This window comes from Natator depressus, chromosome 3 (genome assembly GCF_965152275.1).
Source record: "Natator depressus isolate rNatDep1 chromosome 3, rNatDep2.hap1, whole genome shotgun sequence".
Taxonomy (NCBI): Eukaryota; Metazoa; Chordata; order Testudines; family Cheloniidae; genus Natator; species Natator depressus.
The window spans coordinates 143,791,899-143,818,624 of NC_134236.1; the positions used below are offsets into that span (position 1 = coordinate 143,791,899).

At 42.6% G+C, this 26,726-nt stretch overlaps 1 protein-coding gene across 2 annotated transcripts in view; it reads right to left on the reverse strand.

Moving 5' to 3' along the window:
• The window catches only part of AHCTF1 (AT-hook containing transcription factor 1), an 82,349-nt gene extending 61,920 nt beyond the window's left edge, over positions 1-20,429 (reverse strand). The window contains exons 1-3 of one of the 2 annotated variants that reach the window (XM_074948952.1): positions 20,229-20,429; positions 6,971-7,097; positions 6,044-6,297 (exon numbers count right to left, since the gene is read on the reverse strand). In XM_074948952.1, coding sequence (XP_074805053.1) covers positions 6,044-6,297; positions 6,971-7,091 — 375 coding nt within the window. In that variant the 5' untranslated portion in view covers positions 7,092-7,097; positions 20,229-20,429. Of the gene's footprint in view, positions 1-6,043; positions 6,298-6,970; positions 7,112-20,228 lie in introns of both variants that reach the window. The other variant, XM_074948953.1, reaches the window with a different exon arrangement.
• Between the last annotated feature and the right edge of the window lie 6,297 nt (positions 20,430-26,726).

The window sequence follows — 26,726 nt, forward strand, 5'->3', positions numbered from 1 at the left end:
ATATTGCAGCTCACCAGTTTCAGCTACCTGTTTGAAAATAATATTTTAAGGCAGCTTTATATTAAAAACTCAAAGTGCAAGCTGATTCTTCCTCTGCTCATATGATGAAAAACATTACCAATGTGAAGGACAGTGCCTTTCCTGTGAAATATAAATTGTACTTGCTATGTAATCTCATGAAGTTTTAGGTGTTCTGTAAATTATGCTATGTAGTGACTAACCTGCCTAGAAAGATGGACCATTTTCACGATAATTAAACATTCTCACTAACAACTGAAGGCAATTATCAGGATAAGACTATGCAAACCACATCTATATATAGATTGCATTTGATTAGACTAACCCCCCTTCCCCCCCAAAAAATCATCAGAACAAGTCAGAAATAAGGTCTTTTTAAATGCACATCCCAATGTACTTTTGGGAATACTGATGGAGGAAATCAAGCAGAAAACAAAATCGTGAGAGACCACCATATGTCTTATATGCAAAGCTAGCCCTGGCTGAACAGGAAGAAATGAAATGAATTACTGGGTAATGAAAGCATTTTCTCTAGTTAACTTAAGGTTAAAAATGTGACTCTGGATGTGCTAAAGTGCACCCCAGGAAAATACTCAACACTACAGTAGAAGTTTTAATGTGTGCAGCCTTCTGCACTAAAACTGTACCACAGCACAGCAACATATGCTATCCCTTGATTCTCTTATGAATTAGAAGCTGAGCATAACACACAACAGAAATAATGGAATGTTTTGTGTCACAGGGAAATGGTTTACATATAGGGCCCTACCAAATTCACAGGGCCGGGGGTTCTACCATGCACCAGACTAGTCCTGGCCCGGGCTGAGGAGGGACAGGACTTCCTTTTCTCCTGCAAGGGCTGCTCCCGGAGCCAGGTCAGACCCATCTCTGGGAAACTCCCCCAGCTGCAGGAAGCTCCACTGCTACTACCTGGGAGCCCAGCTCTGAAGGCAGCACAGAAGCGAGGGTGGCTGTAAGTCCCCCGACCTGGGCGGGGGTCTGTGGCCCCAGCTTTCAGCCCCCCCAACCCGAGTTGGGGGCTGCCAGTAAAGCCAGAATATATGGTAAACTCCCCCCCCCCCCCCCCCCGCAACCCTCACTTCTGAGCTGCTGCTGGTGTGGATTTAGAGCTGGGAGTCTGGCCAGCAGCTAGCAGCAGGGCAGAAGTAAGGGTGGCAATCCCATGACCCCCCTACAATAGTCTTATGACACTCCCCTGACCCCATGACCCACTTTTGGGTCAGGACCCCCATAGTTACAATACCTTGAAATTTCACATGTAAACATCTGAAACCATGAAATTGACTATTTTTAAAATCCTATGACTGTGAAATTAACCAAAATGGACCATGAATTTGGTAGGTCCCTAGTTATGTAAGAACAGGCCAAAGAGTCTCTTGCCTCACGTGTTAGCCGGGGGGGGGGGGGGGGGCGCACGAGAAGAGATGGGATGGGAGGGACGGACGGGACATGGATCTGGAAGCTACGGGGTACATATGTACTGGAGCTGGAGAAGTAATTTCCAGCTCAGGTAGACATACATGCCCTAGCTTTGATAGTGCACTAAAATCAGCAGCATGTATGGCAGTATAGGCTAGCCACCCTCAGCACTTACATAGGGTCACAGATGGGATCATACTTGAGAGAGCTAGGCTGTCCCACCACCACAGCAACCCCACTATTTTTAGCTTGTTAGCTCAATCAAAACTACAGTACAAAATTACACCTCCAGCTCCACTGCAGACACACCCTCCGTCAGGGTTTATTGTGATTACACAGCCATGGAGTCCAGCATTCATGTCAGTCACAGCAATTCCGATCTATAACAATTTCAATTGCCATCTTTGGGTCCAGATCTCTATAAATCAAGCTTCCTGTTTCCCACACTAGTCAAAGGATTATCAACAAATTTTAAAAATGGATTAAAAACCTTGCTGAATTACTCCTAGTGGCAGCAGTAAGAAGAAAAAGTACTGAAGTAGGATGCTTGCTGAACTCCCTTTCTACAAATGCTGCTTCTGGTTTCTTTTTCTTTATGTAGCTTTTTTCTTTAGCATCTGGCTGCAAATAAGAGTATTTTTTTTGCTTTAACATATAATCTTCCTAGCATTTTCCTTATTTCGAATTTACTTTTCCATGTGGGAGCCTCTGAAAGAGTATTTTTTTCCCCACTGTGGTACAGCCTGGGTTTTTGTGTTTTCCCTATGCCATTGCCAACTCATATTCCAGAAATGAGCAGACTAAGAGAACTTTCCCCAGCTTACTGAATCTGAACGTTATTCTTCTGCTACCATGCAAATCGGAAAAGTTCATGAAAATGTTTGTTGATACTTTCTCAAAGCAACCATTTAAAGTACTAAACCTGTGTATCATTGATGTGGTCCATTTTTAGATTCCATTAAAAACACTTCTGAAGAATATTTTTAGTCACTCTTTTTTTGTTTGTTTATTTTGCTAATCTGTTTTTAATTCACTCCTTGGGAAGGATTACTTCTTTTAATATGAAAACACTTATGTTAAAGCTGATTTAGGTGTTAATAGTTTGACACCTTGGCCCAAATCAGAGATCCCAAATCAGTGTAACTGGCATAATTTAACTGACTTCTAAAAAGGTAAGACAATTTTTATCTGCTGAGAATCTAGCCCATAATTTCAAGGGTTCATTAAAGCTTTTAAAAAAAGGACAGAAGAAATGAATTACAGAAAATGAAAGCTAAAATTTGTTCTAAATCATGTTAAATGTGTTGAATACAAAACTTACCCACACAGGGCTACAAAGCCAAGAGAAAAGCTTAAATATTTTAATAATGAAGTTCACAGCAAATTAGTGAAAGACTGAACACACATTAAATAATTAGTTTTGTCTACACTGAATTTTATTTGCTTCTCTACATTCCTAGTCACAGCTCAGGGCATTCCAATCCAATTCAGTGACTGCTTCTAATTCCTGATTAAACTAACTTGAGTCTAATGGCAAGATTGGTAGAAAGCAAAATGAAAGCCACAGGTCAAACATGTTTGTAAAAATGTATACTGTTTATTCAACTCCTCCTTGGGCATATATGAAATATATCCCACATAATGTAAGTCTATATAGAGCACAAGGCTATCAATAGTAAAAAAAAAATTCAGATAACCCTTGCCTTCTCTCTGAAGTTTCCAAGCCTCTACCACCCAACAGCCAGCCTCTCCTATAAATACCTTCATGCTTTCTCCACACAATTTTTAATGCATGGGGAAAAACTAATAAAACAATCTACTTGCTGATCATGGCTAGGAAAAGTGATGACCTGTGACCATCCCTCTTACCCTACTTCCTTTGTCTTATTAACTTCCCATTGCTTTCCCAACCGGAATCTCAATCTTTTTTGAAAAGCCCAATAAAACATGTAACAAAACTATGCCAATTCTTCACCACGTTAATTTGCTTATATGTTATGTACCATCCTCTACCCTTGATGGTCTGTCTTGTAAACTAAGCCCTTCAGGGGAGAGAAGGAAGTCTCGTGTTAGTCCAGCACCCTTTGGATGCTACTATAATATAAATGCTTACTACTACAGATGACACTCAAGAGTTTAAAAACCCCTACAAAAGAGAAGACGACTCAAACTGCTCAGAAAAGGGAGGCAGTGAAAGTAGTCACTGTGAAGGCAACTCCAATTGTTGCAGATACTAAGATGATTGAAGTGCAAAGAATCCTTCAAGCTCCTAGCAACCTGATTTGGACATTGTCTACTTTCAGAAAATTTGCATATTTGTCAACTACATTGATTTACTAACAGTTGGTAGCTATACCAGTGAAAGCTTTCTGAATGTAGACAAAACCATAGTGAGAGGGGTACCCATGAATCAAACGTGCCAGTCCAAGGGAGAAGGAACTGTCACTTAAATGCCTAGAAAGATCTCTATCCTTCCCACAACAACAAAACAGGTTTATATAATTAAGTTAATTAATGGGTTCTTTGCCTGCACTACTCAAGTTTCTCTCTCCACTTCTCACCCAACATCGTTGTGGCAATTACAGGAATTAATTACAGAGAAAAGCAGTATTAGGCCAGTATAATATCTTTAGCTGGCAAAACTATGTAGCAGGTAGAACCAAGGAGAGGTGACCAGACAACTCTCTGCAGACCACTAAATGTTCTCTGAACCACAGCTTGAGAATCTCTGGTTTAACAAGGGGCAATATCCCTACTTTCTATTCTTCATTCTGTGGGAGAGGTAGCATTGGGGCTGAGGCCAGTAATGAGTCAACAGAGGGAAGGATAGGTTTTGTGGAAAAGGTGGACATCTGATTCTCCTTCAGTCCCTCTAATCCAAGTTAGAACGTGCCATCATAGAAAGTTACAATATTTCCAACTGGGATCGTTGTTCCATCTCAGTAAGCAATAGCTACAACTTTCTATTGGCTAGTTTCCTTAAGAGAAGGATGACTGAAGGTCATAAACCCAGTAGAGCAACTCCAGACAGTTAAACCAGTTAAGAAAGTAGGGTCCCAAGTCCAAGGTGCTTCTTTTTAGATTGATACTATCTAATTTGGGGGTACCAATCATATATGCAGGAAACAGACTTGCAAGGAAGTTGTGCTTCCCACTAGATGCAAGCTCACCTGTGGATATGAAGATAACTTGTTTGCTAATGCCCCCTGCCTTATTCCAAAACACAAAAGAAAGTTCACAAGTCTAAGTGCACAGTCTCCGGTTAGCTAGTTTGAGATTCTAAGGGAGTCGTTGTAATTTATTTACAACACAAATCAATTTCTAGGATTTGCAATTTTATTAAAGATATTGTCATTTTACTCAAAGAGCTTTTAAGAATATGTGTGGGAAGTAGGCCTAAAGTATACAGGGTTTGGTTGTTTTTAGGTTTATATGAGCAACTGGTTCTTCACATCTTTCATCCCCTTCTACTCACAAAAATCATAGAAATGTAGGATTGGAAGGGACTTTAAGAGGTCATCTACTCCAGCCCCCTGTTTTGAGAGACCTAGCAGACCAAGCAGACCTAGACCATCCTTAACAGTTAGCCAAACATCTAACTTGCTCTTAAAAATCTTCATTGATGGGGATTCCACAGTCTTCCTTGGAAGCCTATTCCAGATTTTAATTATTCTTATAGTTAAAACTATTTTCCTAATATCTAACCTAAATCTCCCTTGCTGCAGATTGAGTCCATTACTTCTTGTCCTACTTTTGGTGGGCACGGAGGACAGTAATCAATTGTTCTCTTTATAACAGTCCTCAACATACTTGAAGATTTAGTTCCCTCCCAGTCTTCTTTTCTCACGACTACATATGCCCAGTATTTTTAACCTTTCCTCATAGCTCTAGTTTCCTAAACCTTTTATCATTTTTGCTGCTCTCCTATGGATGCTCCAGTTAATCCATGTCTTTCCTAAACTGTGGCACCCAAAACTATAACAACACTCCAGTTGAGGCCTCACCAGTGCCGAGCAGAGAAAGACAATTAGATATGACACTCCCGTTTTCACACCCCAGAATATTAGCCTTTTTCACAACTGAGTCACACGGCTGGCTCATACTCAATTTATGATTCACTATAACCCCCAGATACTTTTCTGCAGTACTACTCCCCAGACAGTTATTCCCCATTTTGCATTTGATTTTTCTTTCCTGGGTGTAGTACTTTGCACTTGTCTTTACTGAATTTCATCTGGTTGATTTCAGACCAATTATCCAATTTATCAAGATCATTTTTAACACTAGTCCTGTCCTTCAAAGTGCTAGCAACCCCTACCATCTTGGAGTCACTTTGAATAATCCAACAGCTAAGAAACCTGTAGCATCTTGTTCTGTAGTACAAGTGAATTTTTTTTTTTTTTACTTTCAGCATTAGTTAAGAGACAGTTGGTACCTTCCAACCCAAGTTCTGATATCAAGATCAAGTCCACTATGTACTGTAAGTTGGTATTTTTGCAACCATCCATATAAAACCTTCCTCGAAACAGAATTCTATGGCATACAACAGAACAGAAGCTTTGCTTTTAGATTAAAAAGTACGTACCCTTCCTGGAAGAACAACTGCTTTTACCACTCTTGATACTCCAAGGTCATACAGACAGAGAACACTCCCTTCTGCTTCTTCCAATCCAACTAGAAGTCCAGTTCTTTTCTGCCAGGAAAATTCCTTCACCACAAGGACAGTGGGTGGGTGTTCATTTACTCCATTGAAACGATACGCAGACAGCCGTTCTCCCGTGATAGAGTTTACTACCTCAAGCTGAGGACCACAGGCCAAGTAAGCCAGCCCATTTCTCCCTAAAGTGAAATAAGGGGAAAAGTTTATGTAAGAATGATAAACACAGTAGGATTCATTTGAAATTATAAAATATTAGATGATGATTTGGGGATGAGTCCACCCAAAATAGTTTAGTTAGAAATGTACATAGTTTTAATGTATTACTATGTCTAAGTTTGAGACTGTGCACGCATACACACATACAAAACAGAATTAACATACACTCTTTTACTACATGAAATTTAAGAACAATGGGATCTACCCAGAGCTAGGACCAAGTGGGTTACTGAACAACAGGCAACAGCTTAAAAACAGCAGCATTTTGGGAAAACTCACCTGATATGAACCTCCTGGCTTCATAAAGCTATTGGTAAACTCACCTGATACATCTTAATGGAGCCAACACATTTCACAAGTAAAATGAAAAGGAGTACTTGTGGCACCTTAGAGACTAACCAATTTATTTGAGCATAACCTTTCGTGAGCTACAGCTCACTTCATCGGATGCATACTGTGGAAAGTACAGAAGATCTTTTTATACACACAAACCATGAAAAAATGGGTGTTTACCACTACAAAAGGCTGTTACTCTGCCACAAGTAAAATGTATCACTACTATATGTATTTAGATAACCCACACTCACAAGTAATTATTAATTCCAATATTAACAAGTTTCAGAGGAAGAGGATTACCTCCAACAAACTTCCCACGAAGTACAGATTCTAGTGTTATCTCATCTTCTCCAAGTGCTTGAACAGTCACTTCTGGAAACTGCAGCAGACTGCTTGTTACCTGAGCGGTTAGGTCTCGCATACTTCACTGTAAATAAAGAACTACATTAAATAAGTATATTTAGTCAGCACCTAACAAATCTGACATTTTATAAAGAGTTTGTCAAACAATACAACACCCTGAATTATCTGTAGTTCTTTCCATCATATCCAATAGTATCAAAATACTTCTCCCTACAACTTCCTCCTAAATACCTACCTACAAGTATGTTGTAGCAACTTTAATGGCCCATTTTGTAAACTTTGGCAACTAATTTAAACCACCACCTTTGGGTAAAGACAGGAGACACAGATGGACTTTCAAACCATTTTTCTTTTCCCCAAGAGCTGGAATATTCATCTCATGATGAAAAAAGATCATCAGAAAGAATTGTCCAAAGTTTTATTTAAAAAAAGTGAATTATTCCTCTGTCCCCTCACTCACTGCTGACTACTTTTGATCTTGAGGCTTATAAACAAGCAAAAACTTTAGTGCCATAAAACCATTTGTCTGAATCAGCTCCTCAGTACATGTCCCATTTTCTCAGCCACTCACTCTTGTACATTCAGGCAGGAATAATAAGGCCAACTGGTGATCCCACAGAGCAGTGTGCTCAATTTCTTGCTCTTCAGATGCCTGTAAGGTCATCAGTAACCTGAAGGGCAACAGTACTAATGCCAGGTCATGGCAGGTAAATAAATGAGGAAGAACTTAAGTCTACCCACTTACTTGTTAGTAAAATAATAATTGCTAGTTAAAACAATCTTTTTTAAAAGACATTTCAATTTACCATTAAGCATTTGGTTTTTTGGTTCCCTCCTGCCTAATTTTATAGTTTACTTTGGCAATTATTATCCCTCATGTTAGAACACAACAAATAAGGGCCGCCTACAATCTCTTGAGTTCATGGACTTTGACAGTTAGCTCATCAAGTCTTTCTAAAATTCCATTGCCTCTGGTGTAGATTTCAAGAGTTTTTCAGAAAACAGATCACACACACAGACCCAACAATAGATTATCAATCAGGTCAACAGGTAAGATATTGTGCAGTTTTTTTTGGTTTTTTTAAAATGACAAATGTGTGGTTCTATTATAAATCTATTCTTGGAGATACCTCTTTATCACTAAACTCATTTGAGGAAATAATATAAATTTCAGAATGGTTCTAGAAGAAACGAAACACAGTTGGATACAAACTGTTAGGATTACAAAAAATCTACAAAATACTCCTTCTCTAGGATCTTTCTAGTAAAGGGCTTGATGTTTTAGGACCACAACTTTCCAGGATCTCTTCTTTTTGACTCCTTTCACAGTATTCTGACACTCCAGACAGAATATTTTTAATGTGGTACTTTGGGACTCAAATAATACTTCAGATTCCCAGGAAGACTCATCTTATCAAATTTCAGAGGATGGCTTTATCTTACTGCATAGGAAATTCATCAGTTTCAAGAAGACCATGCAGTCACATGTGTAGAGATAAGTGTCTCTCTTTCCGCAAGAAACTCTTTTTGAAGGAAAAACCTTTAATGTTTTGATACAAGAAGTCAGAGTTTGATTCCGCAAGAAGAAAAGCTCTGTTATCATGGGGACTTCAATCTGAGTGACATATGCTGGATGTCTCATCCTGCCAGGACTAAAACATCCTCAGAATTGCTAAAAATTATACATGACACTTTCTTAACTGTAGTAGTATTGGATCCAACACAGGGGAATTCTGTATTAGACCTCATCTGACAGATAAAGAGGAATTGATATAGAATTAAAAACTATTGATAGCTTACAAGTGATTATGGCTTGATTATATTTATGTGCAAACAGAATAAAATTCAAACCAGTAGTAAATAAATACACACACACACACGCACTTTAAAAGGGCCAATTTCACAAAGCTGGAACCCATTTTGAATCAAATCGGTTAGGAGAAAAAATTTAAAAGAAAAATGTGAATGTCAATGGGGAACTATTTAAGAATAGTTTACTAGATGCCCAAAACCTCACAATTCCACAACCAAGAAAGATGCCCATCCTGGTTAAAAAGCCAACCTGGCTTAGAAAGTGAAAGTGAAAGCAGATATACAGAATAAAAATAATGCAAATGGAAGTTGATAGCAATTAATATAAATCAGAGGCTAGGAATTGAAGAAAACTGATAAGGGAAGCCAAAGGACAAAAACAGAAATCTGCAGCCAGCAGAGTTAAGGACAATAAGAAGGAATTTTTAATTTGTACCAGGAACAAAAGGAATCCGAATAGTAGTACCCGTCCATTACTAGATGGAAACAGTAGAGTTGTCAACAATAATGCAAAAAAGGCAGAAGTCTTCAATAAATATTTCTGTTCTGTATTTTGGAAAAAGTCAAACGTAGTTATATCATATAATGATAATATACCATCCCAACAGTAACTAAGCAGGATGTTTAGCAACAGCTGCTAAAAGTGTCTAGCTTTAAATCAACAGGTCCAGATAACTTGCACGCAAGAGTTTTAAAAGACCTAGCTTAGGTGCTCTCTGGACAATTAGTGTTGATTTTGGAGAAGTTCCAGAGGACTGGAAGAAATCTAATATTGGGCCAATATTTAAAGAAGATAATTACAGGCCTGTCAGCCTGACATTGAACCTAGACAAAATGCTGATATGGGACTCAATTAAAAAAATTAAATCAGGGTAATATAATTAATGCCAATCAAGGTAGGTTTATGGAAAATAGATCCTGGCAAATGACTTTTTGTGAGATTATGAGTTTGGTTGATAATGGTAATATTGTGGATGTAATATACTTAATACTTCTGACACTGCATTACATTTTGATTAGAATAATACAAAAACAACACAGCACTCATTAAATGGATTAAAAACTAGCTAACTGATAGGTCTGAAAATACAACTGTAAACAGAGAATCATCATAAAGTGTGTCCTAGTAGGGTTCCCCAGGTATCTGTTCTAGGTCCTATAGCATTGAACATTTTTATCAATGACCTGAAAGAAAACAACATTATAGATTTAAGTTTACAAATGATACAAAGATTGGGGGAGTGGTAAAAAAAGAATAGGACAGGTCACTGATATACAGCGATCTAGATCACTTGGTAAGCTGGATGTAAAAAAACAATGTGTGTTTTAATATGGCCAAATGTAGAGTCATACTTCCAGAAATAAATAATGCAGGGTATACTTACAGGTTGGGGGTTCTATACTGAGAAGCAGTGACTCTGAAAAGGGCTTGGGAGTCATGAGCTCTCAGTGTGATATTGTGGCCAGGAGGGCTGTGATCCTTGGAAGTATACCTCTACCCTCATATGACACGGTCCTCAGGAGACAAAAAAAAAAATCTCACCACGTTATAGGTGAGACAGCATTATACTGAACTTCCTTTGGCCCCCCCGTTCCTTGTTCCCTGACCACCCCCTCCAGAGACCCCCCCGTCCCTAATCACCCCCAGGACCCGACCCCACCCCCCTACCCAACCCCCTGCTCCCTGTCCCCTGACTGCTCTGACCCCTGTCCACACACCCCGCCCCCTGACAGGCGCTTACCAGCAGTGGCGGGAAGCAGAGCAACATGGCCGCAGCCCGCTCCACTCTGCCACCTCCCAGCCATGCGGCACTCCGCTTCCCGCCGCCGGTGAGTGCAGGAAGGTTAGGGAAAGGACACCCTTCATACTCACTGGCGGCAGGAAGCGGAGCGACGCAGCCCCAGCCTGCTCCGCTTTCCTTGACCCGGCCCCAGCCGTGTCACAGGGGGTGTTGGGGAAAGGTCCCGCACTCACCTGCAGCGGGAAGCAGAGCGCCGCGGCTGGGAGCTGGCGGACTGGAGCAGGCTGGGGCCAGGCTGCTCCACTTCCGCCGCTGCCGGTGAGTGCGGGGGGACCCTTTCCCCCAAGCCCCGTCCCCCGAGCAATACGGCTGGGGCAAGAGAAGCAGAGCGGGCTGCTCCTGGCCCCCCGCTAATCCTCCAGGCCACTCTGGGACTGCCCAGCCCCCAGAAGTGCACCCCCACAGCTTCTACACTTGCTCAAAGGCTTGCCTTCGCATATAGCACTACAGCTGAGCCTCTGTAACACTTTAGTAAAGACGCTCCTACGCTGACAAGAGAGCTTTTTCCGTCAATGTAGTCAATCCATCTCCTCAAGAAGTAGCTATGTCAACAAGAGAAGCTCTTGTTGACATAGTGCGGTCTACACCGGTGGATTAAATCAGCATAACTACATCATTCAGGGGTTTGGATTTTTCACACAACTGAGCAACATATAACAGACTTATATCACTATAACTAGTTTATTTAATTTTATATATGTTTATTCTTTGCAGAGATCCACGTGTAACTGATGCCTGGCTGTCTGGGCCAGGGGGCCACGTCCATGGAGAGTCCCAGAAGACAACTGCCCGGATTTTGGCACCTAGCAACTAATGACCATGAAGGGCTCACACTCTGCAGGAAACCAACCAGGTTTGACCAGCTGGAGAACAAAGGGCTATGGAGGAGGGCCAGGTGACAGTGTTTGCCCTGGAACAAGAACAAAGGACTGAGGAAGGGTCAGGGGGGTTGTTAAGTGTGGGCTGTTGGAGGGGAGAAGCAGCTTCTGGACTGGGACTCAGAAGGGATCAGAGAGCTCTGGGCTCTGAACTGACCCAGATGGACTATGCTGTAACCTTCTGTTTTCTGTCATAACCAAGGACTTTCCACTCTGTGTTCCAGACATCTAATAAACCCTTCTGCTTTTACAACACTGGCTGAGTGTCACTCCAGATTAAGGAAACTGGGAGTGCATTGCTCCCTTTGGGTGCGTAAATCTCCTTCTGGGGTCCAGTCCAGGTGGGAGATTCTGCAAGGAGTTCATGGCGAGAGGCAGAGGAGCCAAAGGCTCCAAGATTCAGTCCCAGGGGGCAGTGAAGCCAAGGGACTTATCCCAGTGAGAGTGAGATACCCTAAGGGGACTGACACACAGAAGGAGGTCATCACTGGGACTGTTCCAGAACTATTTGAGAGCACTGAACCTGTGGATCCGTGACAACAGGTGCTACTGAAACTGGTGCAGATAACCATTTAAGTGTTAGGGCTGGTCTCCACTACGGGGAGATCAATGCTGCTGCAATGCAGTAGGGATCGATTTAGCAGGTCTAGTGGAGACCCGCGAAATCAATGGCAGAGTGCTCTCCGGTCGACCCCAGTACCCTTACTCTTCTTGGAGAAGTCGATCGGAGAGCATCTCCTACTGACTCAGCACTGTGAAGACACTGGGGTAAGACAACTTAAGCTACATCGAATCCAGTTACGTTATTCACATAGGTGGAGTAGCTTAACTTAGGTCAACTTACCCCCGTAGTGAAGACAAGCCCTAAGTGTGGATGGAACAACCTTTTGCAGAATCATACATCCTGGCAACTAAGTTGTTTTCAACATCAAGTCAGCAGCACCTACTGTTCAAAATTTGTCATTAACTAGTCGGTTCATTAGTGTAAATGGGCTATGGTGATCTAGATTTAACAAATAAAATGTATGACTGTTACATAGGCATTTTTGTTAGTCTCCTGCTATTCACTTTGGTAGGTGGTGCAAACACACAGCATCTCTGATATACAGATTTAGAAGCCTAATTTTAGGCTTTGAAAACTTTGGCCACTGTACTTAGCATTTGCTCTGAACAAGTACAATCACAATGGTGATGAGAGCACCTGTGCATCATTTAGAACCTTATATGTGGACACTGGCACGTTAAGACATTCCAGGGGCTTATAACTAAGGCTACGATTATGTCACAGAGGTCACAGAAGCCCCAGAAGCTGTGGGTGCTGGACCCTCCTCCTTCCTCATTTTGTCAGTGGTATTTTTAGTAAAAAATCACAGATAGATCATGGGCGTCTGTTAATTTTTGCTGATTGTCCGTGACCAGTCAGTGATTTTTACTAAAAATATCCCTGACAAAATCTAAGCCTTACTTATAACACTGGTTGCAACCTCAATGTTGTAAGAGCTTTATTTGCACTACATTATCAGTGCATGCTGGGAGAGAGATTATAGACCAGAGGTGGACAAATGACAGCCCGCGGGCCACATCCGGCCTGGCCCCTGAGCTCTTGGCCGGGGAGCCTAGCCCCCAGCCCCTCCCCTGCTGTCCCCCCTCCCCCACAGCCGGTGTGGCTGGCTTCGGCCAGGCAGCGGGGCTGCGAGCTCCTGCTGCTCTGAGCGGCATGGTAAGGGAGCGGGGGGTTGAAGAAGGGGAAGGGGGGGTCCCAGGGGGCAGTCAGGGGACAGGGAATAGTTGGATGGGGCAGAGGTTTTGGGGGGGGGGTTGTTGGGGGGGGGGAGCAGGGGGGATTGGATTAAGGCATGGGAGTCCCAGGGGGCCTGTCAGGGCATGGGGGTGTGGATAGGGGTCAGGGCAGCCGGGGGGGGGGGGGGGAGTGGATGGGGGTTGTCCCGGGGGGCAGTTAGGGGCAGGGGGTCCCAGGAGGGGGCAGTCAGGGGACAAAGAACAGGGGGGGGTTGAATGGGTCAGGGGTTCTGGGGGTGGTGGTCAGGGGACGGAGAATGGGAGGGGGGGATTGGATAGGCGTGGGAGTCCCGGGGGGCCTGTTGGGGGGCCGGGGCAGTCAGGGAACCGGGGGGGGGGGGGTTTGGATAGGGGATGGGGCCCCAGGGGGTGGTTAGGAGTAGGAGGTTCCGGGAGGGGGCGGTGGTCAGGGGACAGGGAATGGGGGGGAGGGGGTTGGATAGGCATGGGAGTCCCGGGGGGCCTACTTGGGGGCAGAGGGTTGTTAGGGGTTGGGGCAGTCAGGGGACAAGGAGTAGGAGGGGTTGGATGGGTCGGAGGTTCTGAGGGGGGCAGTCAGGGGCCGGAAAGTGCGAGGGGGCGGAGCCCAGGCTGTTTGGGGAGGCACAGCCTTCCCTACCCAGCCCTCCAGTTTCACAATCCCGACGTGGCCCTCGGGCCAAAAAGTTTGCCCACCCGTGTTATAGACCATTGAGATGCCATTTACAATAACTACCTTGGAAGACACACACAGTGTGGAAACATCCATACCATCAGAAGGAACACAACTTCTGTTTACAATTAAGTTACGTACAAGCAGTAACCTAGCTTTAGAGGGCAGGGGGAAGGGATGCTGTGGGATGGACTGGGGGACCTGACTTATTCCACATCACACAGAGACCCTATTTGAAAGATGTTTAAAAAGGTTTGTGTGTCTATTGCCAGCATCAAAAAAAGCAGCATATACCAATGGCAAAAAGTATCACAGACATAGAGCCTGGTACCAAGAACAAGGCAACATTTTGAAAAGAATGTTGCTGATGGCAAGGATGCTGCTGCAGTCAGCCAGACTGAAAATTCTGGATCTATTGTTTCCTGTGCCAGCATAAAAGACACAGAATCACAACAGAGACTGTTAGAGTTTCTAATGGGATAAGATAGTACTGGCAGTGAGTTTTTATTGGTTTTTTTTTAAATCATTTTAAAGTGAAAATGGGCTGAATATTTTTATTTGCTATAAAAACCCCATAAGGAAAAAGGCTTTTTAAAGTTTCAACATGCTGGTATTAATGGCTTTGCTTAGTTTAATTCTAACAATAAACCGAATATGCTTTGAAGAATAAATTAATGTCTAGTAAGTCAGAAATACAACAGAGACCTTTATTATAGAAAAAAAGAAGACTAAAGAACAGCAATTTGTAAAAACAAGTCATTGTTTGAACAAGACACCAAATGGAAATATTAGCTTGGTAATAAGTTGACTATACTTTTAAAACATCAAATAGATAGAAGATTTTTGTCTCTTCTACCAGGTGAAGAGGCAAAATTTCTCTTTAAGATACTTAAAGATAAAAAAATTTAAATTGTTGATTTAAATCAATCCCTTTTTCAGCTAATTAAAGGACTAAAATAAATTGTAAAGGCTGGTCTTAAATCAATGGTTCACAAGCTAGGGTCTGTGGAAAGCTGGCAAGTCACATGGTGCTAATCCACCACCCATTCCCAGTCTAGGTTTTTCATTGCAAAAGAGCCTGGAGGCCGTAAATGCACCTGGAAACAAGGAACCAGCCTACAGACCACTGCTACATTAGAAGGAAAAAAGAGAAATAACTACCTTGGAAGACCCACACTGTGCCCAAAGATACTGAAGCTACTAGTGGGAGAATAATATGCAGAGGAGGTACAATCCGGCCAGGGAGTACATCCAAGGGAGTAGTACAGGGGTCTCCAAAGGTGAATGCTTTTAATGGCTTTCCAAATATGGCTCCATTTCTTTCCAAACATAGCACTTAGCATTTCCAAATGGGTAATGGCAAAAAACAGCAGGCTCACAAGGAAATCCCTCAACTTTGCAGAGCCAGATTGAAAATCAAAACGAACAAGGCTGCGTTTTTTTGGGAGGTGCTATTTGTAGAGCAAAAACCCTGGGTTTTTTCTCTAGGAGTTTATTCTGTGACACTATGGCTTTGTCTATAGCAGACATTTAAAAGTAATTACCGCTGATTCCAACACCAGTTCAGCTGAACTGATGAGAATTGTGAAGACAGGGCTCCAGCGGTTGGCCCCACTTTTAACACAGTTTTCATTAAACTGTCTTTTCAGGAGGTTTAATTAAATGGTGGTACATATAATTGTCAGAAGCTGCCTGCGCCTTGTCTACACTAGGGCTTCCTCCAAAAAAGCAGGGGAGTTTTCTAAGTTTTGTGAGGAACATGGATCTGCTCTATAATTATGAATTCTGTATATTGACCTGGTATATTCTGTATATTGACTATTGGGACATTAGTGTATGAGTATACCGAGTAAATCAACAGGGCTGCTGGGAAACAAGCGGGAAAGCAAAAGAATGGTTCAGGTTAAGATACCTTCAGCAAAGTACAAAGGGAAAGTCACTGCCTCCGTGACTCCACCACCTGCTGAATTCACCAAAGTAGTATGGACAAGCAGGGCCAACAACTAGGAACAGATCAGATCAAAACCCTGGCTGGATTAAAAATGACTCTCTCTACAGGGAAGCAGTTCTTGGGGAGCTGTTCAGATTGACAAAGGCACACTCTGAAGTATGTGAAGAAGCTAGAACTGCCTGGCCCACCATTACAGGACTGTAGGTAAGATATGTGCATGTAGCCTGGTTTAAAAATCCTTTTTCTTATGATTTGTCCTACCATTAAGGTTCAGCAATACTTTGGTTTAAGACAACTGTCTGGTCACTACACTCACCCTGGTTTCAGACTCCCAAAAGGAAGAATCAGAAGCGCTCAAACCCAGTCGGACCTGCTGGGTACACATGGTCTAGACACAGTGTACTGTAGCCCCAGGCCAAGTGGGAAAACTGCAGAATTCCAACCCAGGAGAGGTAAATACATGAGATCCGATACTCGAGTGGGGGCACTCAGATACATCAGAGAGTAGGTAGAGGTACAGCTAGCCCTGTAAGCATGACAGTAGTATGTTCTTAGCTACTAAAAACAGGCAGCCAGCAGGGAAGTTTGAAGTGGTACTTGAATAAGCCAAACCTTTAACTTCCAGCTCTTTCCTGTTCCAAAGTAGTAATTTTGGAAGCTCACACTTCAACCATTTCCCCCCTATACTACATAGTTCAGTTCAAGGCATATCATGGGCTATTTTGGAGAAAGTCAACGTGCCATGAACCTATCAAAGCCAGAGATCTGGGACAAAAGATTACATCAGTTTCAACTGAAAGGAGTACCCGCAAGACTGGTTCACAGAAAAGTAGTCTTGTTTGCCTACTGCAGAGCAAGTCAAAGAAGGGCTCAGTGGCATACAGAGGACTTTGTAAGAGGAATCCTCAACATGCTCTTTTGCAAGGAGGACTGAGTAGAGGCAGGGTAGAAAAGACATCATCCAAGATACTATCCTTCATTTACCGAAAGTCTCAACATTACAGCATCTATCACACTAGATGAGGAAGGCTGAATGTTACTTCTGCTGGACCAAGTCAACATTTCAATCAGCCACACAAGAAATCTGTTAAAACAATTTGAGGCATTGCAGCTCCCAGCTGACACTGATCCAGGGAGTACAGGACCTAATACTTTATACTTAGGGAGGCAACAGTTATTACACAACAAGTACCGGGGAGGGGTTAAGATGATCTGGTTTACTGACTAGCAGTAAAAAGTGTGTGTAAAACTCTAGTATGTTGGGGGAAAATGGGAAGAGTCTGCAGAAAGGGAAATGAGAGAAGATAGCGAGTTCACTTTGGAAAACACCATCCTCCACAGTTTATATTAGGTAAAGAAAACTGTTACAAAACTATTTTTCTCTGGTATCCAGTTCTATGGCTTTTTCTGTTTTAAACCCGGAAGTATTTGATAAATCCTGGAGGGATGTTAGGAAGAGAGGGAACTTTAAGCACAATGGTGCTCATGTTCAATGAGCCAGCAATTCTGTCATATCTTCCCATAAAAGGAATAAGTAAGTTTGTGATTTATTGGTGGTAGCAGTTGGTAAGCTCATCCCTACCTGTATTCAGAAACAAGCCCCCCTGCACAGGACCCATGAAGTTTTGAATGAGAACCTTGATATTTAATCTAGAAACTAACCATCACTCTAATAAAGCCACTGGCAAGAGAGAGCTTGTCTATGGCAGAATACAAAAAGAATCAGGCTTATTTCACTATTGCCGTTATCCAAAGGAGGCAGGAGTGATGAGCCACGATTTTTGTAGTTTCACTCTGCTGCCTCAGGAATTCTATGTGCAGCAGCAGGAGTGAAAATGGGAAAAAGGACTCTCTCTTCTTCATCCCCTCTCCAAGCCCATTGAGCTTCTGCATTAGCTACAGCCAATAAACTTAATCTACCACCTAAGCATTAGAGTTATTAGTCTTGATACACATTAAAGTTTGATGCAAGGTTTAAATAATTTTCAACCATACATTCAGAAACAGCACTGCACCAAAAAAGCGTATGGCAATAACCATGCTATAGTATAGGCTTATTTTTGGGGGTGAGGGGGAGCCTGTCATAAATATAAAGGGAAGGGTAACCACCTTTCTGTAAGAGCATGTATACAGTGCTATAAAATCCCTCCTGGCCAGAAGCAACATCCCGTTACCTGTAAAGCTCAACTAACCTGGCTGGCACCTGACCCAAAGGACCAATAAGGGGACAAGATACTTTCAAATCTTGGGCGGGGGGGGGAGGGGGGAGGAGAAGGGGAAGCTTTTGTTTGTGCTCTTTGTTTATGTGGTTATTCTCTCTTGGGACTGAGAGAGGACAGACAGAAATCCATCTTCTCCAACCCATCCTAATCCAAGTCTCCAATATTGCAACCAGTATAGGTAAGCCAGGCAAGGCGGATTAGTTTATCTTTTGTTTTATGTGAATTTTCCCTGTGTTAAGAGGGAGGTTTATTCCTGTTTTCTGTAACTTTAAGGTTTTGACCAGAGGGGGATCCTCTGTGTTTTGAATCTGAATACCCTGTAAAGTATTTTCCATCCTGATTTTACAGAGATGATTTTTACTTTTCTTTTCTTTTTAAATAAAATCCTTCTTTTAAGAACCTGACTGATTTTTCCATTGTTCCAAGATCCAGGGGTTTGGGTCTTTGATGATTTTGTAACCAATTGGTTAGGATGATATTCTCAAGCCTCTCCAGGAAAGGGGGTGTGTAGGGCTTGGGGGGATATTTTGCAGGGAAGATGTCTCCAACTGGTCTCTTTCCCTGTTCTTTGTTTAAAATGCTTGGTGGTGGCAGCATACTGTTCAAGGACAAGGCAAAGTTTGTACCTTGGGGAAGTTTTTAACCTAAGCTGGTAAGAATAAGCTTAGGGGGTCTTTCATGCGGGTCCCCACACCTGTACCCTAGAGTTCAGAGTGGGGAAGGAACCCTGACAGAGCCACAAAGAAGTTTACATCAGGTTTTTGTCTACACCACACAATGAATCTTAAACTATTACAGTAAATAGCTATCACTGCTTTCAACAGAACCATACCTGACAGTCATTTTTAACAATACTATACCTATTACAGTTCTACACCCAGCATATTGATTGACCGAATAAGATTCTGGTCAGTTTCAATCCTGATACTCAGTATGGCAGTGATTAACCTAAACTTCACTGTATGGCAGTACAGAAGTGATTCCAGGACAAACAAAAGCAAACAGAAATAATGGAGGGAAAGAGTGGGGATGTATCCCCAGCCACCCCAGGAGGCAGGAAGCTTGTAATGCTGCCCACATGCAGTAACAACTATTAGTCAAGATTGATAGACTGGACAAGACTAGATCCCGAGAGGCATTCCCCTTAAACCATCCCATTCCCACCCTAACAGGCAACCAGCCTTAATTGAATTCTGATTCTAGCCCCTGCTGCAGAGCCCCATTTTTACACCACCTTCTGGCTGTCGATGTTAGGAAAATTAGCAGACAACAAAAGGTTAAAAATATTTTTCCCACTGATGGAAGTTCTGACCTTATTGTGGTATATCTAAGATTTAAGAAAACCAGAAATGAAATTCGGAACTATTTACCATCATTATAATCCGCAACTTTGTGCCCTACCCATTGATACATACAGTACTTTAAAAAAGCATGCACCCAACAGCAGGCAATGGAAAGTTGCACCGACTCTGTAGCCACATAGCTACAAGAGTCAAAAATGCACGGGAACCTCACAAAAACGCACTACATTTCGACAACTATCAAAAATGCACCCGCTTTACGTGCAAACTTTCCCATCCCCCCTCCCTGAAACCTAAGGTGTCTCCTGCCCAAATGTCCCCCTAGAAACTGTCTGACGGGGGAGGGGGACGGGCTAGGGACGAGGCAGCATCATTGCCAGGGAGCAGCACAGCTCGTTTGGCCGGCCGGGCTGCCGCGATCTCCACACACCCACCAGCGCCTCCATGTGCTCTGCCCGGGCCCAAGTGCTGGCGGGGCGGCGCCGAGCGACCCTCCCGCCTCACCCGCGGTCGGGCTGCACCGGGCACAGGCTGCGGCCCCTCGCTCGGGCACCAGACACCGCCATGTGCGGCGGCGGCGGCGGCGCGGCCCGGGGTCACTTACATAAGGGGCCGGCTCCCCCGCCCCCTCGCCTGCCGGGCCCGCAGCGGCTGCGCCGGGCCGCTCCCTGCCCACCCCCGCCCCGTGTCCCTCCCGGGCCCGGCGCCCCGCCCGCCCCGCCGGGGAGCCGGAGCCGGCCTAGCCGGGCGGGCTGCAGCGGAACCTCCCGCAGGTACCTGCTGGGGCGGGTGTCACCGCCGTCTGCCCCCTGCCCGGCGCGGCTCCTCTCCCCGGTGCCGGTCAGGGCGGCGGCATCTCCCCACAGCGGTTAAGGCGGGCGCCTGCCTCTCCCGGGCCTGCCCGGTTCCGCCGCACTCGGTGTCTGCGCAGCAACCCGGCCCCCCCCCGGACGCACACCCGCTCACCACCGGGAAGGGAAGGGGGGGCAGATCTCGCGAGAGCAGCCACCGTCACCGCGGGAATTTTCAAATTCTCAACCTTTCCCTAGGCTCAAGCGGTCCGGGGGGGAGGGGCAAGGGCTCAAACGCAACGGGCGCAGAACTACAAATACCAGCATGCACCGCTCCATCCGCTGCAGCGCAGATTCCGGTAGTCCACGGACCATTGCAAGCCGGGAATTGTAGTCTCTTTAGGATTACAAAGTTGCTCACCGCTCAGGCCGGGAGGGGCTGTTCTTTGGCCACCCCTGAAGAGCATCTGAGGATTTCTTCTTTCCTGCTTTTTTTTCTCCTCTTCCTCTTGTCTTTCTTTTCCTTTTCCTTTCTTTTCAGTCCTAGAATCTCACTCACTAGCACAAGGATTCAGTGTCTGGGCTAGGAACACATCAGGAATGGCTTGTTTAGAAAAGCCTTTTCCAGAAACCTCTGGTAGATAGCAATTGTTGGACTCAGTTTTAATTTTCCATGCTTCGATGTTAACTTCCTGAACACGACTTGACCATATCTGAATTAGACTGAGGGCACATACCTCACCAATGTCTGCAAAATTTAAACTTTAATTTAAATCAAATAAATGCATAGCCTTTATCGCGGTCATGATATCATTTAAATAGCCAAAGGCACTTTCATATTGTTGCTGCTTAGGATGACCTGAGCAACAGCAGAGGCAGGCACAGAGGAGCCTCCTAAAAAAAGAAAAGGAAGGATTGTATAGCAAAGATCCTCCTTCCATTGCAGCCTTCAGATTAGCAATGAGGCTAGAAAGAAGAATGTCACCCCCTTGCAGCTCCTTTCTTCAAGTATCTGAATAGGTAGGGTGCTTCAAATGTACTCGGAACCCACTAGCCAGAGGGTGACAAAAGGATGGAGTACCCTAGCAGGATCCAGACAGAGCAATCCAGAAAGAATCTTAGCACCCTCTCTCTTCTCAACAGCTGGGAATACAGACAGGGCATATGTGCCTCACTTCAAGCTTTTGTTCTGAAACTCAAGCTTTTAGGTAATTTCCTATCCCTATATCAGAAAGGAGATACTGTGGCTGGCATGAAAGAGAAAAAGAGAGAGTAGGGTCCTATTCCACCAGCCCCAAAGCTGACAGTGCTTACTATCATGCAGAATCCTTTAAAAAAAAAAGGATATATTATTTTCCCGATTAAAAAAAAATTATTGCAGCATGTTAATTCTTTTTCAAATGGCAAAGTGGTGCAAGTGGTGATGTCACTCAAGAGCAAAGCCTCTTTAATTTCCTGCTGTAGAAAGGTATAGTCATAGACATAGATTTTATGGGAAGAAGGGACCATTATGATCTTGTGGTCTGACATGTGTAACTGGTTAGGAAATTTCACTCAGTAATTCCTGCATTAAGTCCATAACTTCTCATTGAACTACAGCAAATCCTTTAGAAAGACTCACTTCTGATTTAAATACTTCAAGAGATGGAGAATCCAATCTATCCCATTTTGGATTAAATTTGCTGGTCTTTCCTCCCCAGCAAAGCACCATTATTTTTATAGCTGTTTAAGTCCTAGATATGTTAAACAGAGATTTATAATTGAAAAAAAATGTTTAAACACAAAATAGTCCCCCAAAGCGAAATATTAAGAATCCCCCCTCTGGGTGTGTACACCAAGTCCAGGTTCTTTTTAGATCTGATGTGTCAGAAGAGACAAATACCTCCCTATCAGCACTGTAATACAGGCAAGATTTACCATTCAAGGGGATCCCATCATCTCAAAGCCTGTGGAGCTTGCCCCAATCATTTTTCTTGTCATCTTCTAGCTAGCAGAAGTCTGGTACATTCTGCAAGTGCTGATTTAATGTTTTAATAACTTACATTAATCAAACTATGTATTTGAGGTAAGGGCAGGAAGTTAGAACTTTAGATTTTTGCACTTTAATGTTGTCAAAAATAGTTTTACAGACCTAACTACAAGTTTCCTAACAACAACCAAAAATAGTTGAATAAAATTTGTCAGTTATAGCTAGCTTTCAAACCTAGGCTCTACAGAATATTTAGATCTCTGGTGGTTTTGGTCAATGTCATCCAACAATGAGTTTCTTTTGGAGTCATAACAGACTGTTGTTCTCAAGACCTGTTTTCCTGGAATGAGAAGAGCTCCTTGAATGTGCTAGGTTGTGGTGGTTCTATTTTTAATGTGGTAGAAAAATTCCTATTATACTCTCCCCAACTGCCCTTTCCTCCCTTTATGTCACTGGAACTCCATCTAAATGGAGAACTTTTTGCAATTCTCCCAACAGACGCTGCACCTATACTAGGCCAAAAGTGGAAGAATTGCCAAAAATTCTCAATGTAGGCAAGACTTCATTGTGGATATGTCCACATTTGGAGGGTCAAATTTACTGCTGTTCAAATCCTTCTCATCAGGCAGAGGAGGGAAATGAAGTGGGGTTTTCCACATCCTAAGTGAGGTGAGCCTAACCCCTGGGCTAAAGATTATAAGAGAGGCTACCATCTTCTCCTCCTTTCCCCCAGTCATTTTGTGTGGAGTTCGGCATTTTCTGCACACATCTACAAGAGTGGGTTCTGCGGGCAACACAGGCAAGGGATCTTCACCTGCTCTGAGGATCACCCTACGTAGGGCTTAGGTGTGAGATAGGCATCTGGACATCTGCCTGAGGCATTGTGTCCATGCTCAGAGGCTGAAACTTTAGGTGCCTAGGGATTTTTAGGAACCTCCACAATTAGAGACAGATGGCAGTTAAGCAGAGGTTTCCTGACAATGTAACTACACTGCTATGCTGACTTAATTCCACCTCCACGTGCAGTGTAGAGTCAAGGTCAATGTAGTTAGTCTGATGTTATCTCAGCACAGACACTGTGTTGCTTATGACAGGTTTGAGAGTAGCAGCCATGTTAGTCTGTATTCGCAAAAGGAAAAGGAGTACTTGTGGCACCTTAGAGACTAACAAATTTATTTGAGCATAAGCTTTCGTGAGCTAAGCTCACTTCATCGGATGCTGTAGCTCACGAAAGCTTATGCTCAAATAAATTTGTTAGTCTCTAAGGTGCCACAAGTACTCCTTTTCTTTTTGTGTTGCTTATGTTGACTGTTACTGGCTTTCAGGAGCCATCCCACAATGTCACGCACTGATAGTACAGTCGATACAAGTGCTCCTGGTGAGGATGAGTACCGCTGACACAAGAAGAAAACTCTAGATACAAACAAGCGATGTAATTATTGCAGTGACTGTATGCAGTGACTGTATGTAAGTTAGGTCAACTTAATTTTGTAGTGTAGACATGGTCTGAGTCAAGTCACACAGCCTTTTGTTTTTTGCCACCCGAACAAAGAACACTTTTACAGCATTGTGAAAAAGAGCAGTCTTTGCAGTCTGTATTTAAGGTATGTTTGAATGACAGCCATCTCCCTGCTTTCCTTTGTTCTAATGTTTTTCCGTTTACATTGTTTCAAGTAGGGATAATAAGCTGCACATTATGTAAATGAGCACCAGGTAACTATGCCCGTTATTATCTCTGGAATAGCTTTTGTCAGTTTAAATTGAATACATTTGAATTCTCTATTATCAACTCTTGCAAGAAGAATATGGAATTCTTTGTTGCTCCCTTGCATTTTAACAGAATTTGGCTTTCTTGCTTCTTTTTTTCCCCCATACAGTGTGCTTCATGAAGAAATGTTTTCAAATAATTTTCAAAGTATTTGTATCTGTGATTTATCCAAGCAGTCTGGATGAAAAGTGGTGCAGTTTGAACCCTCACTTGAATATTAAATATTTAGCATTTATGGAGCCTTTTTTATGCATAGATCACACACAGCTATACACAGCTGGTATCAGAATGCAGGTCTTCTGACGTTCAGCCCTGTGCTCTATCCCTGGACCACTTCCACATTGCATTTCATTTATGTTTATTTCAGATGAGAAAACATGACAAAAGTGGAATCTACATAAAAATCTATACTGATATGTAATCTAGTTATTGAGAGAGACTGTATAACTAAGACCTTGTCTACACTGCTACTTTACAGTGCTGCAACTTGCAGCGCTCAGGGGGCTGCTTTTCACACCCAAGTGAGAAAGTTGCAGTGCTGTAAAGTGGCAGTGTAGACAAGGCCTTATACTGGGGTTATAAGACTTTCCTGTGTGCATGTATTGATCTAACTTAACAAAGGGATGGGGGAAGAGCATATCATGGCTTTCCAGATAAGGACACTCGGGTGCACATTATAAAGACAATAGGCCATGGTGATAGCTTCTAAGATACTTGTTCCTGTAGTCAGCCTTGTTTTGCAATGCTGGGACCTACCAGATCCAGAGAATGGTACGCATGGAGAAAAGCAAAGCTGGTTTACTAGTTTTAAGCTCTGTTTTCTTTTAAATGCTTTTGGTATAGCTAAATACTTTGCCTTAAAGGAAGCTGTTTGGTCACGAATTACCACAGTTACTGCCTATGTAGGGAATATCACTGCAGGGTCTGACCATAAGTCAGATCTGCGAAGGTGATCACAGCTGATATACAGGGAACTTCTACCCAGCCTGAGAGGTGATGGACGCAACTGTTAAACAGAACCCGTCAGAAAAGTGATTCAGTCAATTAATATGCTTCCTAGACAGCTAATTTGCATGCAAAAATTCAATTGATTGTAATGAGTCAGTGGTATGAGAGAGACAGTTCCCACTGGTAGATTAAAGAGCTGTGACAGACTGTAAAGCTGCATGCTAACTTGTGCATGTGTGCATGAAAGGCTTCCCATAGTACTCTACTGGGGCAACTGAGTTAGGGTTACAGGGAAAGCCCATAGAGCAGGCTCATGGACTGGACTCTCCCTGCCTCCATTCACTCTTTACATAGGGCTGGTCTCCCAAGCTCAGCCTTTTAAATCAATAAAGTCAATTTCAAGTTAAGGATGAAATTCACTAGTGCTCTTCTGCAACTTTGAGCTGCTCTTGCACCACAATAAACCAAGCTTAACTGGCCAATGCACTCTGGCTGCTTTGGTGTTCCAGTGAATCTACTTTTAAGAGTTAAAACTGAATAATTGAAGGTTGATAACATTTCTAATGATTTTGAAGCTATATCTCATGGTAGAAATATCACATCTTTGGGTTTCTTGTTCAGAGTTCATAAGGAATTTAATATCTTTTAAAGGAAATTCCCAGACAAAAAACTGTTAAATTTGTGTTAAGGTTGAGAGTATGTATCAGTAACTTAAGGTAAAACTCAGAGAGTTGTAATTATCCCAAACCAAGCATTATAAACCCAGGAAATTCAGAGTTAAGGTTATACTTAAAATATAATTCAAACACGTAAATGTAGGAAATGCACTGTTACGAGACCCAAACAACCTTAACTCAGCCCTGGCTGGACACCATAAAGAGAACATATGAAAAAAATTGAGCCTGACTTTAAAAGCCAGTTTAATCTAATCTGGGGCTACAACCACTAAAATGCCTTAATCATAGTCTCAAGATTATTGTATGGAGTCACTACAGGGCAGAGTTAAGGTTGTTTGGGTGCCTGAGCTGTGCATTTCTTACACTTAAGAAAAATGCAAACTTGTTAAAGTAACTTTAATTTCCAGGGTTTAAAATCTTGGTGTTGGGATAAGTACAATATTTCGGATCCTTAAATGACAGACACATACTCTAAACCTTCACGTTAATCCAGTTTATCTGGTTTTATTAAACTATATTATCGTAGGAGCCTGATTTTATGAACATCAATCTTATGAACAGTTGGTTGTATGAACCATTTTTTTTCTGCCACTGAAGTATTCTTTTTAGGACTGTCGCTTAATCGCAGTTAACTCACATGATTAACTCAAAAAAATTACACAAGAATACCAACTGAAATTTATTAAGTATTTCTGGATTTCTTTTCTACATTTTAAAATATATTGATTTCAATTACAACACAGAATACAAAGTATTAGACAATACAGAATAAAAAGTGTGCAGTGCTCACTTAATATTTTTGATTACAAATATTTGCACTGTAAAAATGATAAAATAGTATTTTTCAATTCACCTCATACAAGTACTGTAGTGCAATCTCTTTATCATGAAAGAGCAAATTATAAAAGTAGTTTTTTTGTTACATAACTGCACTTAAAAACAAAACAACATAAAACTTCAGAGCCTATAAGTCCACTCAGTCCTACTTTTTGTTCAACCAATTGCTAAGAGAAACAAGTGTGTTTACATTTAGAGGAGATAATGTTTCCCTCTGCTTATTTACAATGTCACCTGAAAATGAGAACAGACATTTGCATGGCACTTTTGTAGCCGGCATTGCAA